General features: G+C 41.2%; 1 protein-coding gene across 2 annotated transcripts in view; it reads left to right on the top strand.

Moving 5' to 3' along the window:
- The window catches only part of akap6 (A kinase (PRKA) anchor protein 6), a 178,597-nt gene that overhangs the window by 66,006 nt on the left and 96,288 nt on the right, over positions 1-16,303 (top strand). For both annotated transcript variants that reach the window (XM_081347605.1, XM_081347606.1), the window contains 2 exons: positions 1,620-1,716; positions 6,715-6,887. In XM_081347605.1, coding sequence (XP_081203731.1) covers positions 1,620-1,716; positions 6,715-6,887 — 270 coding nt within the window. The remainder of the gene's footprint in view (positions 1-1,619; positions 1,717-6,714; positions 6,888-16,303) is intronic.

Below are 16,303 nucleotides of genomic sequence, written 5' to 3'. Positions count from 1 at the left end.
CAAAACCAATCAACATGAACGTTTTTTTTTTCTCTCTCCCAACCTCTGCCGCACCCACTGGAGGGCGAGAGCAGGGGGGGAGGAGTGTTTGGTGGGGGTTTAGAGAGAAAAAAAAACAGTTATCGTTGAAATAGAGACATCAGAGTAAATGGGCAGCCTGTTGAGAGATGTACACATGACTGAGAGTTGGAGAAAACCTGACTGATGGATCCTGAGCGCCACATTGTACTGTGGGTATAAGACCGAAATAGAGAGACAGGAACGCTGTTGCTCAGTCCCGAGGTCATTTTCTAGAGGGCACCACTGTGGGAGAAACGGCTTCAGTTTTATAACATCATTTGAATATTAGTTTATGCCGCGGATGATGAATTAGAGGGATGGCTGTCGTTTGTTAATAATTCAGTGGCGCACGGATGGTGGGATAGACTCGGACAAATACTTGGGCTTCATTCCTCTGAGGATATATGAATAATGCTCGTTTGAGATCAAGGATTGTGTGAAGGGTGTTTAAAGGTTGTGCGTCGACAGCGCAGCAGTAGATTATATACTTTCTTGCTGAAGCACTTAATGTGAATTATGAGTGTTTGTTTCATAAAGATGAAACCGGACGAGGAGTTGGAGAAGATTTCTTGTGTCCCGTTGAGTTCTGTGGGAAAGAAACATCCTAAATGAGATCTCCTCAATATCTCAGTTGTTTCTCCTAGGTTGTATTGAGATTAATTGGACTTTTTCTAGAAGTTTCCAGTTTGTAAAAAATCTCTTCAATATGAAATCAATTAGTTCTCATCAAATTCTTTCCCGGTCAAATATTCTGAGCCTCTATCCACGTTCATTCAATAGCTATTATGCTATTACTATATGTGAACTATTTACTTTTGATTTGAGACCATCTGTACTTTTAAATGAATCAAAAATGAGAAAAGTTTTTAGACTATGAAAGAGCAACCTGTGAACAATAAATTATTTATTAAAACTGATTTCACATGCATTCCACTGCATCATGTAGGGGAAAAAAATGAATGTTAATGAAGACTTTTATCTTTTGCTTGTTAGTTATTGTTTTTTAAAATACTTGTTCATGTATTCCCTGTATACTTTATTACAGTGAAAACAAAATATTGTAATTATTTGCAGAAAAATCTAACATCTAAAATCAAATTAGCTCCTTATTTAATGTCTTTAATGTCAGAGCTGTCTAGTTTTGTTACTTCTATATTTTATTCCTGATGAATATTTTATTGCTCATGGGTTGCTCTTTTAATAGCTCAGGAGTCTAAATGGGGAAAATGTCCTTAATTTTCATGAAAACAACGAAAAAAAGTTAATATTCCCGAAACCGGCTTCAATTCCTTTAGGCAAAATATCTATTCTTTTTTTTCTTTTAATTTTATAGTGAATTGAGACCTGGGTGTTTCTTTTTTTTTTATGAGATTTACCCATTAACTCTCTCGAGCTATGAAAGAGCAACCTTTGAACAATAAAGGCTTCCTGCATATGTGTGTGAAGATGTTGTAATGGAAGATGAGAGCAAAATCTGAAGAGGACAGAAACTGTGAAGGAGGAGAACAAGATTATTTCCCCTGCGCTGACATGTCGTTTTTGTGTTCATGTGTGTGTAGAGTTTCAAACTCAACGTGGACAGTCACAGCGCTCTGAAAGACAGTCTCCTGGAGAAGGGACGGCAGCTCCTGGAACTCATCACCTCCCACAAATCAGGTACAGTTCTGCTGAGCCACACATTTATTATTAATGTTTGTATTAACATAGTGACCTTCAGAATTTATAAATCCTCAAGTAACCGCTTCTGAACCGCCGAGCGCACGCCTTTTCACATACATTACAAATGGCGCACGGCCCGCTGAATTGAGTTCTGGGATAAAGCGGAGAGGCAGGTGCTGCGGCCAGCCGAGCACTTCCAAAGCCGTATATGAAGAGAGCGGGAATTAAGAACAGCAAGTTGAGGAGTCAGAGGCCATTGCAGTCACTCGTTCCTCTACAATATCTGTGATTATTCACCTGAAGAGTCTCACCGAGTGCTCGGCAAATGCACAAATCCACTCAGCTGACCTCCCTGCTGGTATGTCTCGTCTCCACTGGGTAAAGCCGGCTACCATTAAATATGCAGATGGTTCTCAGAGGCAGGAGCGGTTCCTTATAATGCCCTGACAGTCCTGTCCTGCGGTGCCACAGCATGACAACAGCTCCCTGCCAACACAAACATGCTCTCTCGCACCTTTACTATAACCCAACCTTCCGTATAGGGATCTTCTTAAAGGGGCCCGTCTATACATTTTGCCTCATTTGGATCATTAGGACCAGAAATGTGTATTTAGTAAAGTAAATAGTAAACATTTTGATTTTAAAGGGACCATATTCTACAGTTCTTACATTATCGTTCAAAAGTTTAGCATTTGTGTTTAGCAAAAGGCTGCATTTATTTGATCAAAAATACAGTAAAACAGTAATACTGTGAAGTCTTACAATGTGAAATAGCTGATTTCTTTTTTTAATACACTTTAAAATGTTTTCAGTGTCACATGATCCTTCAGAAATCATTCTAATATGCTGATTTGGTGCTCAAAAAACATTTCTTATCTTCTTATGACTAAAACTAGTGCTGTCAAATCAATTAATTGCGATTAATCACATCTAACATAAAAGTTTTAGTTTATATATATATATATATATATAACAAAAAATTTTTGTTAATGCGATTAATCATGATTAATTGATTTGACAGCACTTTGAAAAGCGTTGTGTGGCTTATTATTTTTGTGGAAATCATAATAATTTTGTTTAGGAATCTTGATGAATAGAAAGTTTAAAAGCATTTATTTGAAATCGAAATCGAATAAATGTAATATTGTAACCGTCTTACGTATACACATTAAATGTCTTTACTTCAATATACATTAATCTCTTGCTTGTTAAAAATATTATTATTATTATTATTATTTAAAACTTACTAACCCCAAACTTTTAAATGGTAGTGTAAATGTAAATTAAAGCTCCAATATGTAAAAAAATGACCACAAGTGGGCGCAGTTTCCAACAATAACAAAGGCGAAGCTTGATGACGCTATGAAGGAGGTGACGATGGGAGATGTCGTTTTTAATGAAATGTTGAAATGTTATGCTATATTATCCCGTTACAACTTACAGCTATTTGTCATTAATTCATATCTATTAAAATCATCTTTACTGTAACTATTACGTTACTTATACAATAAAAAAAAAATGGCCGATATTTATCCGGGTTTTATTCCTCCGTTTGTCACACAGTCTGCGTGTATCTGAATATGGATGCTTTCGTTTTGTTGGCACTTTAATACTTTCCAAAGAGTAATCGTGATCCATAACAGCTATAACCATACAGTCTATAACCACCACTTCCACATTTGACCATGTGATGTTCCGGTGTGGTGGAATATCACATGGTCCACACCGGAAAAAAAGGATAGTGCGGACATTGCGTCACTGAGAGGCGACATTTCTTTTCCGGGACGGACAGTTATTTAAAATCGGAATTTCTCTGAAATAAAAAATCTTTGGAGACTTTTGAGATATTGTAAGTACACAACTGGAGGAAATATATCACACTGTGCAAGTTATTTTTTGAAATTTTAATACAAAATTGTTACATATTGGAGCTTTAATGAATGTTTTGTTATATATCATACATTGCTACTTCCATATTTTGGGTTATTTGAAGGCAACAGACAGTGTGACAAAATTCTGAGATCACATTGAAAATCTTGTTGGATTTTTAGGATCTTGAAAAACCAAATAAAAAATCAATTACTATGTCACTAATCAAATGCTTGTAAATGCATGTCATTGATCATGTGACTTTTTGAACGTAAGGTTAGATTTTCTTCCATTAAAGCTCTAGATGTTCTTTGGATCATTCTCAAATCATACCAGAGAACATCAGGTTTTGGATTTCACCTTCAGTGTTGCAGTCATTAAAGCAAAAGATGACAAACCAAAGACTTTTATGAAATGAATGTACATTTTCAAGTTCAACTTTCCACTTAAATTGTTATGCTGATATAATTCTATTTTATTTAGAAAATTTAGAATTTAATTAGAAAAGTTTTTTACTTCTCATTTTGAGTCTACATAGTAGACACTTATAGTACGTACTCATTTCAAAAGAGCAAGAAACTCTTGCTTTCCCCTTTAATTTCAGCTCTGTGATTAGGAGCAAATCTCCTATCAACTTCCCACCTTGACCATCATTGTCTCGTATCTTAGCAACTCAGCAGACTTTGGTCACTCCACAGGTACGAGTCGCAGCTTCCATCACTGAACGCCGTCGGCTGCGACGAGAGGCCTGATCCAGGCACAATGCGGGGTCACACTCCAGAAGCCCGACTTCCGCCTCGACCGCATTTATCTTAATTTATGCTTTTTAATTACTTTGAACAAATAGGGTTTGCAGACGGAGATGCTGATTGTGGCCGGTGAAGACGCAGCGGACACATGATAGGTTTTGAATATAGAAGCATCCCATAATACTGAGGGATTAACTCAACGCTCAAGTCCTCATCAGATGCGAAAACACACTCGCGGTCTGGCTCGGGTCACCACCATCAAGTAGCGTGAAAATCAAACGCCTTGTCCCCCCCCCCATCTGTTAAATAGCGGAGAGGAAGATATTATCATTTAACTTGTTCAATATTTTATTTTTTTACCAGAGGTTGGTTTTAATGATTTAGATGATGGTGGTGATTATGATAATGCCATGAGCATTATTATTAGTGATGTGTTTGAGTTTAAGAGGGAAAAAAGAAAGCGAAGTGCGTCTGTTGGATCATTAAGGGGCGAGTCGTGATAAATGGTTAAATCACAGCACATTAAAGGCTCATTAAAAACAACTGTAGGGGGATGTGTGTGTGTGGGACGGGCCGGCTGGACGGCAGGAACATCGCACTGTAGGTTTAAGTGGGTGTTCTGCCCATTGGCTGACATTAGCGGTGTGCATATATGCCTGGAACAGGCTGTATTCAGAATGGTATACTAGCAAACTGCATAATGTGCAGTACATTTTGTTTACTGCATATTACTATTTGAAATGGCATATGAAATGGTGTGCATCAAGATTCGCATTGTTGTTAGATGATCTCAATAAGTATTTCATTGATTAGCATCCAGTTATCATCTCCCAAATAAATAGTTCAAAAATTGTTTTTTTTTAAACCCAACTTTGTGTGGAAATATCTTTACCCAGTAAGATATTTTATAAATAAATGCTGTTCTTTTGAACTTTCTATTCATCAAAGCATCATGTATCACGGTTTCCACAAAAATATTAAGCAGCACAACATTAATATTAATCAGAAATGTTTCTTGAGCAGCAAATCAGCATATTAGAATGATTTCTGAAGGAATATGTGTGAAGACTGGAGTAATGATGCTGAAAATTCAGCTTTGCCATCATAGGAATAAATTCAAGTTTAATATAAATTTAAATAGAAAACAGTTATTATAAACAGTAATAATATATTTCACAGTTTTACTCTTGCTGTATTTTTTATTAAATAAATGCAGCCTTGGTGAGAATAAAAGACTTATTTCAAAAACAAACAAACAAAAAAAATCTCACAACCCCAAACTTTTGAACGCAAGTGCACATATATTTAGAATGTCTGTTTATAGATAGTAGGACGGTAAGGGATAAGAGGCCATGGGTTACAATGATTTGTATCCATATCCAATATTCTTAAGCCAATATTCTTGTTAAGTTAAGTTAAGGCACAACATGAAGTGGACTGGTAAAAAAATGTTTACGTGGTTTAATTTATGTAAATAAATAGTTTTTTTAGTTTTGAATTTTTAGTTCATCAGTATAAGCTAGTCTTTTGCCAGATGATACAGTTGGTATATGATAAAAAGTGTTTGCAGTTTTTTTGATGACTGCAAAAAAAGTGGCTGATATCAGCTCCAGTTTATTTATCACACACAAAAAAATAGAAGCAAATAGAAGGTCAAACTCATTGAATTGTGGTATTCGCTTTTTCACACGGTGCGCATTGGGATAAAAAAAATGCATACTTTGCACAGTATACATACTACTATTCATTCAAAAAGGATTAGTATCATGCCATTTTGAAGATACACAATGTGTGCAGTAAATAATTAAGATCTGTGTTCATTTGCGCACTGTTTACTGATTTTCATGGTTGTACTGTATATTACTTCAGTATTTTTTTATCTATTTTAGTGCTTTTTATTATTTAATTTGTATTTAGATGATGCTCAAATGAAATAACTAGTACATTTAGATTATATCATTCTTAATTAGTGATTTAGAGGAACAGACCTTTTAGTTAAGTTTACAATCTCCTCTTTTTCAAGTTTGAACATATTGAGTCTTTGGATTGCAGACCTTTAACCGCTACACCATTGCATTTATAACGTGTGCATTGAGTTTTAGAAACCGTTCACACAGAACGCCTTTTTGAATTCCACTGCGCTGCTTTTCCGTAGTTTTTCCATGTAAACATGCACTAGAGTAGGCCGTAGTTGTGCTTGCGTCTCGTGTCTTTTGCACCATCTTGTGCATGATATGGCATTCTAAAAACACGGCACTCAAGTTACAAGAAGTTGAACTTTTAAAAAAGGCCTCTCTTCCATTGACCCGTGTCTCACGTTTTTTTTAACCGCAAAATGGCGTTCTGTGTGACCGTATCTCTTTATGTGTGCTCACAGGGCTGCGGGACATACTCCATATGATATCCCACCAGTGGCAGGAGCTGCAGAGACAGATCCGCCGTCAGCACAACTGGATGCTGCGCACACTGGATGCCATCAAAACCCACATCCTGTCCAGCGAGAGGGACGAGGAAGAGCGGGAAACTCACAGTCATCACGACAGCCCCAAGGTACAGCCGAACGTGACACCGTCAAGCCCGTAACAGCCCCGTGTCCCGAGCCTGAGTCGTTCCATCTGTCTGCGGCTCTCAGTTCCTTTCTGGTAGCCCGTGGCCATGCTCTGCTCGATCAGCAAAATAAACAAACAGGGCCAAGCTCCGCTGCGGAGGAGCGGCGCGTATTTCCATAAGAAACGGCTCGAGGAAAGGCTCTGCAGGGAGACATTCCTTTCAGGGAGGAAATAGGGGAGGGGACACGCCATTGGCGTGATGCGAATGAGAATTTTCTGTCTGTAAATGAGCATGAGACGTTTCATAGCTCCCGCAAACACACACAATTATGCTTTAGAGGCAACGTGCTAGACTCAATTTATACTTCACACTTAATGTGTAATTGCAGACATAGTTATTTGGGAGACCAATTTCTCATTGTTTAATTGTCAATTGTGATTGGGTAATTGCACTCCAATTAGGTGGCGTGTTTGTGTGCCGCGCGCTGAGAGCGAGGCCTGGCGGGAACCGAGAGGCGTGTTTGTGTTTCTGTGTGGCGTGTGCGAGAACAGCAGCTTTAGGAACAGCGTGATCTCAGTTGGATTTCCCCCGGGAGCGTCGGCATCGCCAGGGCGCAATCTCCCTTTCTCCTCTGCTCCGTAATCTCTTCTGCTTCATCTGCAGAAAACAGGAACGCCAGGGCCTAATATTTCTCTCTCTGGTTCTCTTTCTTCTGTCTTTTTCCCTTCTCCTTTAACTGCTCAGATGGTCCGTGGTTATGTTTGGAATAGCATATTAAGATACTACTTTTTCTATTTCAGCAGGATGCAGTACATTAGTATGAATAAAACACTTCTGTATTAATCATTCTCTTTGATTATTTGCGAAATGTTTACAAAATGTTACACAAAAGTGCATTAAATATGCAAAATAATCCATGGCAGTGCTTAAAATGGAATACTAGTATAGTGCAGAGTATTTGCTGTAAAAATCTGAAGTCTAGCCAGGCCTAGAAATTAGGCAGTTTAGTCAAAATTTTCTGAAGAGATTTGATCGCTTTATATGATGAACAGATTTAATTTTATCATTCAAACATTCATCAACGCACACACTAGATATGGTAAACGGATGCTCAAGCATGTTTGCTTGACGTACGCGAACCAATGAGGTTCATTCTTGTTATGCAGCATGTTTGAGCTTTCGCAAGAACCAATGAGGTTAATTCTCGTGTTACGCAGCACGTTCGAGCTTCAGCAAGAACCAATGAGGTTCATTCTCGTTACGCAGCACGTTTGAGCTTCCGCAAGAACCAATGAGGTTCACTCTCATGTTACGCAGCACGTTTGAGCTTCTGCAAGAACCAATGAGGTTCATTCTCGTTACGCAGCACGTTTGAGCTTCTGTAAGAACCAATGAGGTTCATTCTCGTTACGCAGCACGTTTGAGCTTCTGTAAGAACCAATGAGGTTCATTCTCGTTACGCAGCACGTTTGAGCTTCTGCAAGAACCAATGAGGTTTATTCTCGTTACGCAGCACGTTTGAGCTTTCGCAAGAACCAATGAGGTTCACTCTCATGTTACGCAGCACGTTTGAGCTTCTGCAAGAACCAATGAGGTTCATTCTCGTTACGCAGCACGTTTGAGCTTCTGCAAGAACCAATGAGGTTCACTCTCATGTTACGCAGCACGTTTGAGCTTCTGCAAGAACCAATGAGGTTCATTCTCGTTACGCAGCACGTTTGAGCTTCTGCAAGAACCAATGAGGTTCATTCTTGTGTTACGCAGCACATTTGAGCTTCTGCAAGAACCAATGAGGTTCATTCTCATGTTACGCAGCACGTTTGAGTTACCGCAAGAACCAATGAGGTTCATTCTCGTGTTACGCAGCACATTTGAGCTTCCGCAAGAACCAATGAGGTTCATTCTCATGTTACGCAGCACGTTTGAGCTTCCGCAAGAACCAATGAGGTTCATTCTCGTGTTACGCAGCACATTTGAGCTTCCGCAAGAACCAATGAGGTTCGTTCTCGTGTTACGCAGCACATTTGAGCTTCCGCAAGAACCAATGAGGTTCATTCTCATGTTACGCAGCACGTTTGAGTTACCGCAAGAACCAATGAGGTTCATTCTCATGTTACGCAGCACGTTTGAGCTTCCGCAAGAACCAATGAGGTTCATTCTCGTGTTACGCAGCACGTTTGAGCTTCAGCAAGAACCAATGAGGTTCATTCTCGTGTTACGCAGCACGTTTGAGCTTCAGCAAGAACCAATGAGGTTCATTCTCGTGTTACGCAGCACAGCTGAGCTTCAGCAAGAACCAATGAGGTTCATTCTCATGTTACGCAGCACGTTTGAGCTTCCACAAGAACCAATGAGGTTCATTCTCGTGTTACGCAGCACAGCTGAGCTTCAGCAAGAACCAATGAGGTTCATTCTCATGTTAGGCAGCACGTTTGAGCTTCAGCAAAAACCAATGAGGTTCATTCTCGTGTTACGCAGCACAGCTGAGCTTCAGCAAGAACCAATGAGGTTCATTCTCATGTTAGGCAGCACGTTTGAGCTTCAGCAAGAACCAATGAGGTTAATTCTCGTGTTACGCAGCACAGCTGAGCTTCAGCAAGAACCAATGAGGTTAATTCTCGTGTTACGCAGCACGTTTGAGCTTCAGCAAGAACCAATGAGGTTCATTCTCGTTACGCAGCACGTTTGAGCTTCCGCAAGAACCAATGAGGTTCACTCTCATGTTACGCAGCACGTTTGAGCTTTCGCAAGAACCAATGAGGTTCATTCTTGTTACGCAGCACGTTTGAGCTTCTGCAAGAACCAATGAGGTTCATTCTCATGTTACGCAGCACGTTTGAGCTTCTGCAAGAACCAATGAGGTTCATTCTCATGTTACGCAGCACGTTTGAGCTTCTGCAAGAACCAATGAGGTTCATTCTCGTTACGCAGCACGTTTGAGCTTCTGCAAGAACCAATGAGGTTCATTCTTGTGTTACGCAGCACGTTTGAGTTACCGCAAGAACCAATGAGGTTCATTCTCATGTTACGCAGCACAGCTGAGCTTCAGCAAGAACCAATGAGGTTCATTCTCATGTTACGCAGCACGTTTGAGCTTCTGCAAGAACCAATGAGGTTCACTCTCATGTTACGCAGCACGTTTGAGCTTCAGCAAGAACCAATGAGGTTCATTCTCATGTTACGCAGCACGTTTGAGCTTTCGCAAGAACCAATGAGGTTCATTCTCGTTACGCAGCACGTTTGAGCTTCTGCAAGAACCAATGAGGTTCATTCTCGTGTAACGCAGCACGTTTGAGCTTCTGCAAGAACCAATGAGGTTCATTCTCATGTTACGCAGCACGTTTGAGCTTCAGCAAGAACCAATGAGGTTCATTCTCGTTACGCAGCACGTTTGAGCTTCAGCAAGAACCAATGAGGTTCATTCTCGTTACGCAGCACGTTTGAGCTTCAGCAAGAACCAGTGAGGTTCATTCTCATGTTACGCAGCACGTTTGAGCTTCCGCAAGAACCAATGAGGTTCATTCTCGTTACGCAGCACGTTTGAGCTTCTGCAAGAACCAATGAGGTTCACTCTCATGTTACGCAGCACGTTTGAGCTTTCGCAAGAACCAATGAGGTTCATTCTCGTTACGCAGCACGTTTGAGCTTCTGCAAGAACCAATGAGGTTCACTCTCATGTTACGCAGCACGTTTGAGCTTCTGCAAGAACCAATGAGGTTCATTCTCGTGTAACGCAGCACGTTTGAGCTTCTGCAAGAACCAATGAGGTTCATTCTCATGTTACGCAGCACGTTTGAGCTTCAGCAAGAACCAATGAGGTTCATTCTCGTTACGCAGCACGTTTGAGCTTCTGCAAGAACCAATGAGGTTCATTCTCGTTACGCAGCACGTTTGAGCTTCTGCAAGAACCAATGAGGTTCACTCTCATGTTACGCAGCACGTTTGAGCTTCTGCAAGAACCAATGAGGTTCATTCTCGTGTAACGCAGCACGTTTGAGCTTCTGCAAGAACCAATGAGGTTCATTCTCATGTTACGCAGCACGTTTGAGCTTCAGCAAGAACCAATGAGGTTCATTCTCGTTACGCAGCACGTTTGAGCTTCAGCAAGAACCAATGAGGTTCATTCTCGTTACGCAGCACGTTTGAGCTTCAGCAAGAACCAGTGAGGTTCATTCTCATGTTACGCAGCACGTTTGAGCTTCCGCAAGAACCAATGAGGTTCATTCTCGTTACGCAGCACGTTTGAGCTTCTGCAAGAACCAATGAGGTTCACTCTCATGTTACGCAGCACGTTTGAGCTTTCGCAAGAACCAATGAGGTTCATTCTTGTTACGCAGCACGTTTGAGCTTCTGCAAGAACCAATGAGGTTCACTCTCATGTTACGCAGCACGTTTGAGCTTCTGCAAAAACCAATGAGGTTCATTCTCGTGTAACGCAGCACGTTTGAGCTTCTGCAAGAACCAATGAGGTTCATTCTCATGTTACGCAGCACGTTTGAGCTTCAGCAAGAACCAATGAGGTTCATTCTCGTTACGCAGCACGTTTGAGCTTCTGCAAGAACCAATGAGGTTCATTCTCGTTATGCAGCACGTTTGAGCTTCTGCAAGAACCAATGAGGTTCATTCTTGTGTTACGCAGCACGTTTGAGTTACCGCAAGAACCAATGAGGTTCATTCTCATGTTACGCAGCACGTTTGAGCTTCCGCAAGAACCAATGAGGTTCGTTCTCGTGTTACGCAGCACGTTTGAGCTTCCGCAAGAACCAGTGAGGTTCGTTCTCGTGTTACGCAGCACGTTTGAGCTTTCACAAGAACCAATGAGGTTTATTATCGTGTTACGCAGCACATTTGAGCTTTTGCAAGAACCAATGAGGTTCATTATCGTGTTACGCAGCACGTTTGAGCTTCAGCAAGAACCAATGAGGTTCATTCTCATGTTACGCAGCACGTTTGAGCTTCTGCAAGGATCGATGAGGTTCATTCTCATGTGTTATGCAGCACGTTTGAGCTTCAGCAAGAACCAATGAGGTTCACTCTCATGTTACGCAGCACGTTTGAGCTTTCGCAAGAACCAATGAGGTTTATTATCATGTTACGCAGCACGTTTGAGCTTCCACAAGAACCAATGAGGTTCATTCTCATGTTACGCAGCACGTTTGAGCTTCCGCAAGAACCAATGAGGTTCATTCTCGTGTTACGCAGCACATTTGAGCTTCCGCAAGAACCAATGAGGTTCGTTCTCGTGTTACGCAGCACATTTGAGCTTCCGCAAGAACCAATGAGGTTCATTCTCATGTTACGCAGCACGTTTGAGTTACCGCAAGAACCAATGAGGTTCATTCTCATGTTACGCAGCACGTTTGAGCTTCCGCAAGAACCAATGAGGTTCATTCTCATGTTACGCAGCACGTTTGAGCTTCAGCAAGAACCAATGAGGTTCATTCTCATGTTACGCAGCACGTTTGAGTTACCGCAAGAACCAATGAGGTTCATTCTCATGTTACGCAGCACGTTTGAGCTTCCGCAAGAACCAATGAGGTTCATTCTCGTGTTACGCAGCACGTTTGAGCTTCAGCAAGAACCAATGAGGTTCATTCTCGTGTTACGCAGCACGTTTGAGCTTCAGCAAGAACCAATGAGGTTCATTCTCGTGTTACGCAGCACAGCTGAGCTTCAGCAAGAACCAATGAGGTTCATTCTCATGTTACGCAGCACGTTTGAGCTTCCACAAGAACCAATGAGGTTCATTCTTGTGTTACGCAGCACAGCTGAGCTTCAGCAAGAACCAATGAGGTTCATTCTCATGTTACGCAGCACGTTTGAGCTTCCACAAGAACCAATGAGGTTCATTCTCGTTACGCAGCACGTTTGAGCTTCTGCAAGAACCAATGAGGTTCATTCTCATGTTACGCAGCACGTTTGAGCTTCTGCAAGAACCAATGAGGTTCACTCTCATGTTACGCAGCACGTTTGAGCTTCCGCAAGAACCAATGAGGTTCACTCTCATGTTACGCAGCACGTTTGAGCTTTCGCAAGAACCAATGAGGTTCATTCTCGTTACGCAGCACGTTTGAGCTTCTGCAAGAACCAATGAGGTTCATTCTCGTGTAACGCAGCACGTTTGAGCTTCTGCAAGAACCAATGAGGTTCATTCTCATGTTACGCAGCACGTTTGAGCTTCAGCAAGAACCAATGAGGTTCATTCTCGTTACGCAGCACGTTTGAGCTTCAGCAAGAACCAATGAGGTTCATTCTCGTTACGCAGCACGTTTGAGCTTCAGCAAGAACCAGTGAGGTTCATTCTCATGTTACGCAGCACGTTTGAGCTTCCGCAAGAACCAATGAGGTTCATTCTCATGTTACGCAGCACGTTTGAGCTTCAGCAAGAACCAATGAGGTTCACTCTCATGTTACGCAGCACGTTTGAGCTTTCGCAAGAACCAATGAGGTTCATTCTCATGTTACGCAGCACGTTTGAGCTTCCGCAAGAACCAATGAGGTTCATTCTCATGTTACGCAGCACGTTTGAGCTTCTGCAAGAACCAATGAGGTTCACTCTCATGTTACGCAGCACGTTTGAGCTTTCGCAAGAACCAATGAGGTTCATTCTCGTTACGCAGCACGTTTGAGCTTCTGCAAGAACCAATGAGGTTCATTCTCGTGTAACGCAGCACGTTTGAGCTTCTGCAAGAACCAATGAGGTTCATTCTCATGTTACGCAGCACGTTTGAGCTTCAGCAAGAACCAATGAGGTTCATTCTCGTTACGCAGCACGTTTGAGCTTCTGCAAGAACCAATGAGGTTCATTCTTGTGTTACGCAGCACGTTTGAGTTACCGCAAGAACCAATGAGGTTCATTCTCATGTTACGCAGCACGTTTGAGCTTCCGCAAGAACCAGTGAGGTTCGTTCTCGTGTTACGCAGCACGTTTGAGCTTTCGCAAGAACCAATGAGGTTTATTATCGTGTTACGCAGCACATTTGAGCTTTTGCAAGAACCAATGAGGTTCATTATCGTGTTACGCAGCACGTTTGAGCTTCAGCAAGAACCAATGAGGTTCATTCTCATGTTACGCAGCACGTTTGAGCTTCTGCAAGGATCGATGAGGTTCATTCTCATGTGTTATGCAGCACGTTTGAGCTTCAGCAAGAACCAATGAGGTTCACTCTCATGTTACGCAGCACGTTTGAGCTTTCGCAAGAACCAATGAGGTTTATTATCATGTTACGCAGCACGTTTGAGCTTCCACAAGAACCAATGAGGTTCATTCTCATGTTACGCAGCACGTTTGAGCTTCTGCAAGGATCGATGAGGTTCATTCTCATGTGTTACGCAGCACGTTTGAGCTTTCGCAAAGAAATGTCATAGAAGGTCAAGTTGAGCCCATTGCATTGTGGGATGCAGTATTCCATGCAGTGTGCTTTGGCTGTTTACTGCCCATTTTTGCAAATTTAGCATTTCATTCAATGCATACAGAATACTTACAGTATAGTCTGCATCCTACTTTCTTTCAAAAACAGTAGGTGGTATTCTGAACAAACTTAATGTGAACAGGCCCTACTTGTTTCTAGTTTGTGGGCACCGACATAAATAATCGGGGTGCTTTTAAATTGTTTTGTTGCAATTAGAAATCACCACAATCAGTGTGATCAGTCAGCGTTGACAGCCATTAGCCGCTTGGTTACAGCGAATTAAGAGAGAGAGGGGTGAGTGATTCATTATCTGAGAGCTGTTAATGATGATCGGATGCATTGCCTAATTAGAGACAGGCCACAGGATTGTGGGAAGGTCACACAAGGAGCCACAAATCTCTCTCTGTCTGAATCAGGGCGGATCCTGTAGGTCGAGGGCAGGTGTTGTGAATATGAGTCTATGTGGGATCTTGAGCCTAGATCAAACCATACAGTATGTGTCTTTTCGATTAAGCATGAAGTTTATTTACTTAATAATTTTAAGGCAACGGGTTTCCTCAATTTTTTTAAGTCAACTGATCACTTTTTACAGTCTGGTTTCCACAGAAATATTAAGCAGGACAACATTGTTTTCAATCTTGATAATAATAATAAATGTTTCTTGAGCTGCAAATCAGCATATTAGAATGATTTCTGAAGGATCATGTGACACTGAAGACTGGAGTAATGATGCTGAAAATTCAGCTTTGATCACAGGAATAAATTACATTTTAAAATATATATATATATATTTTACTCTATACAGAAATGCTTTGGTCAGAATATATTGCTTTATAGACATTATTGAAAATAATCCAAAATATTATTTTAAAGCTGAACTTTAATGTAAACTAAAGTTTTGATTTATAGATCTTCATTTACTTTTCTTATACTAACATAGTATAATTGCATCAGACATCAAAGTTTATGTTTAACTTTACTGAAGGATACTGCGTGCTTTGACGCAGGTCAAGTACTCAAACAAATGCTTTAAAGAACCTGTCTCAGGTCACCACATGGCCCATAGATTCATCTTAATGGAGGATCAGGGAATTCATATCACTTTCAGATCCCTGTTTCACTGACTAAACAATATTTGGAAACTGCTGTCAAGGCGCTCTTTTCAATGACAAGCCCCCCTCTTTGCTATTAATTCCTAATGCTTCACCACAACAGGTGTCGTTTGCGGTCATTAATTTGCTTTGGTTAAAAAACGGCTCACAAATGAGCAATGCGTGCCGTCAGAGGAGTAATATATACCGCCTTACCCAGACACTAAGTCTGTCCCTAGAATGCCATTAAGGTGTGTACAAAGCAGGCCACATCTCTCTCGACAGCCATAACGGTTTGTTATTATAGCTGCAAACATATGTTCGCACCCACGTCTTGCCGTCGCATTGTGCCGTCTGAATTATTTTCTCAAGACCATAAAGTTTTAACATTGCTGGATGCTGGTCAAATGGCAATCCTGAGGGAATCCTGTCTAATTCAGTTATTCGCCTCTAATTAAACTGTAGGGGGAACATCACATAGACAAAAGTGGGGAGAGAGGCAATCATTAACAGCATGAAGCACCAACAATCCACTCTCAATTGCATGTTTCTTAGAAGTGAAAATTGTCACGCTCAAATCCGCCAGTCTCTCTGCTAGACGGAGACATTCTTTCATATCTGCACTAACATATACCGCAGTGAGGTACACGTGACTGTGTAAATCGCCTAAATGTCACAAGACATGAGGAAAGGATAGATGACAGGCGGACTTCATATGTCCTTCATATGTGTAGGGATTCATGGGTAATATTTGTTGACCAGGTGTGTGCAGTGAAGAGTTCATTTGTGCCATCATATTCGCTGTGGGAATTCTCTGATCCGATGTCAGGCTGTGACTCATCTTCGTTCTTTTCCTAGTGAGATTTATCCACCTATAGAAAGGGATTGCATCCATTTGCTGCCTATTGCATTG

The sequence above is a fragment of the Scardinius erythrophthalmus genome, assembly GCF_964197995.2.
Source record: "Scardinius erythrophthalmus genome assembly, chromosome: 19".
Classification (NCBI taxonomy): domain Eukaryota; kingdom Metazoa; phylum Chordata; class Actinopteri; order Cypriniformes; family Leuciscidae; genus Scardinius; species Scardinius erythrophthalmus.
The sequence above is the reverse complement of the archived record's forward strand: the minus strand, read 5'-3'. Positions and strand labels throughout refer to the sequence as shown.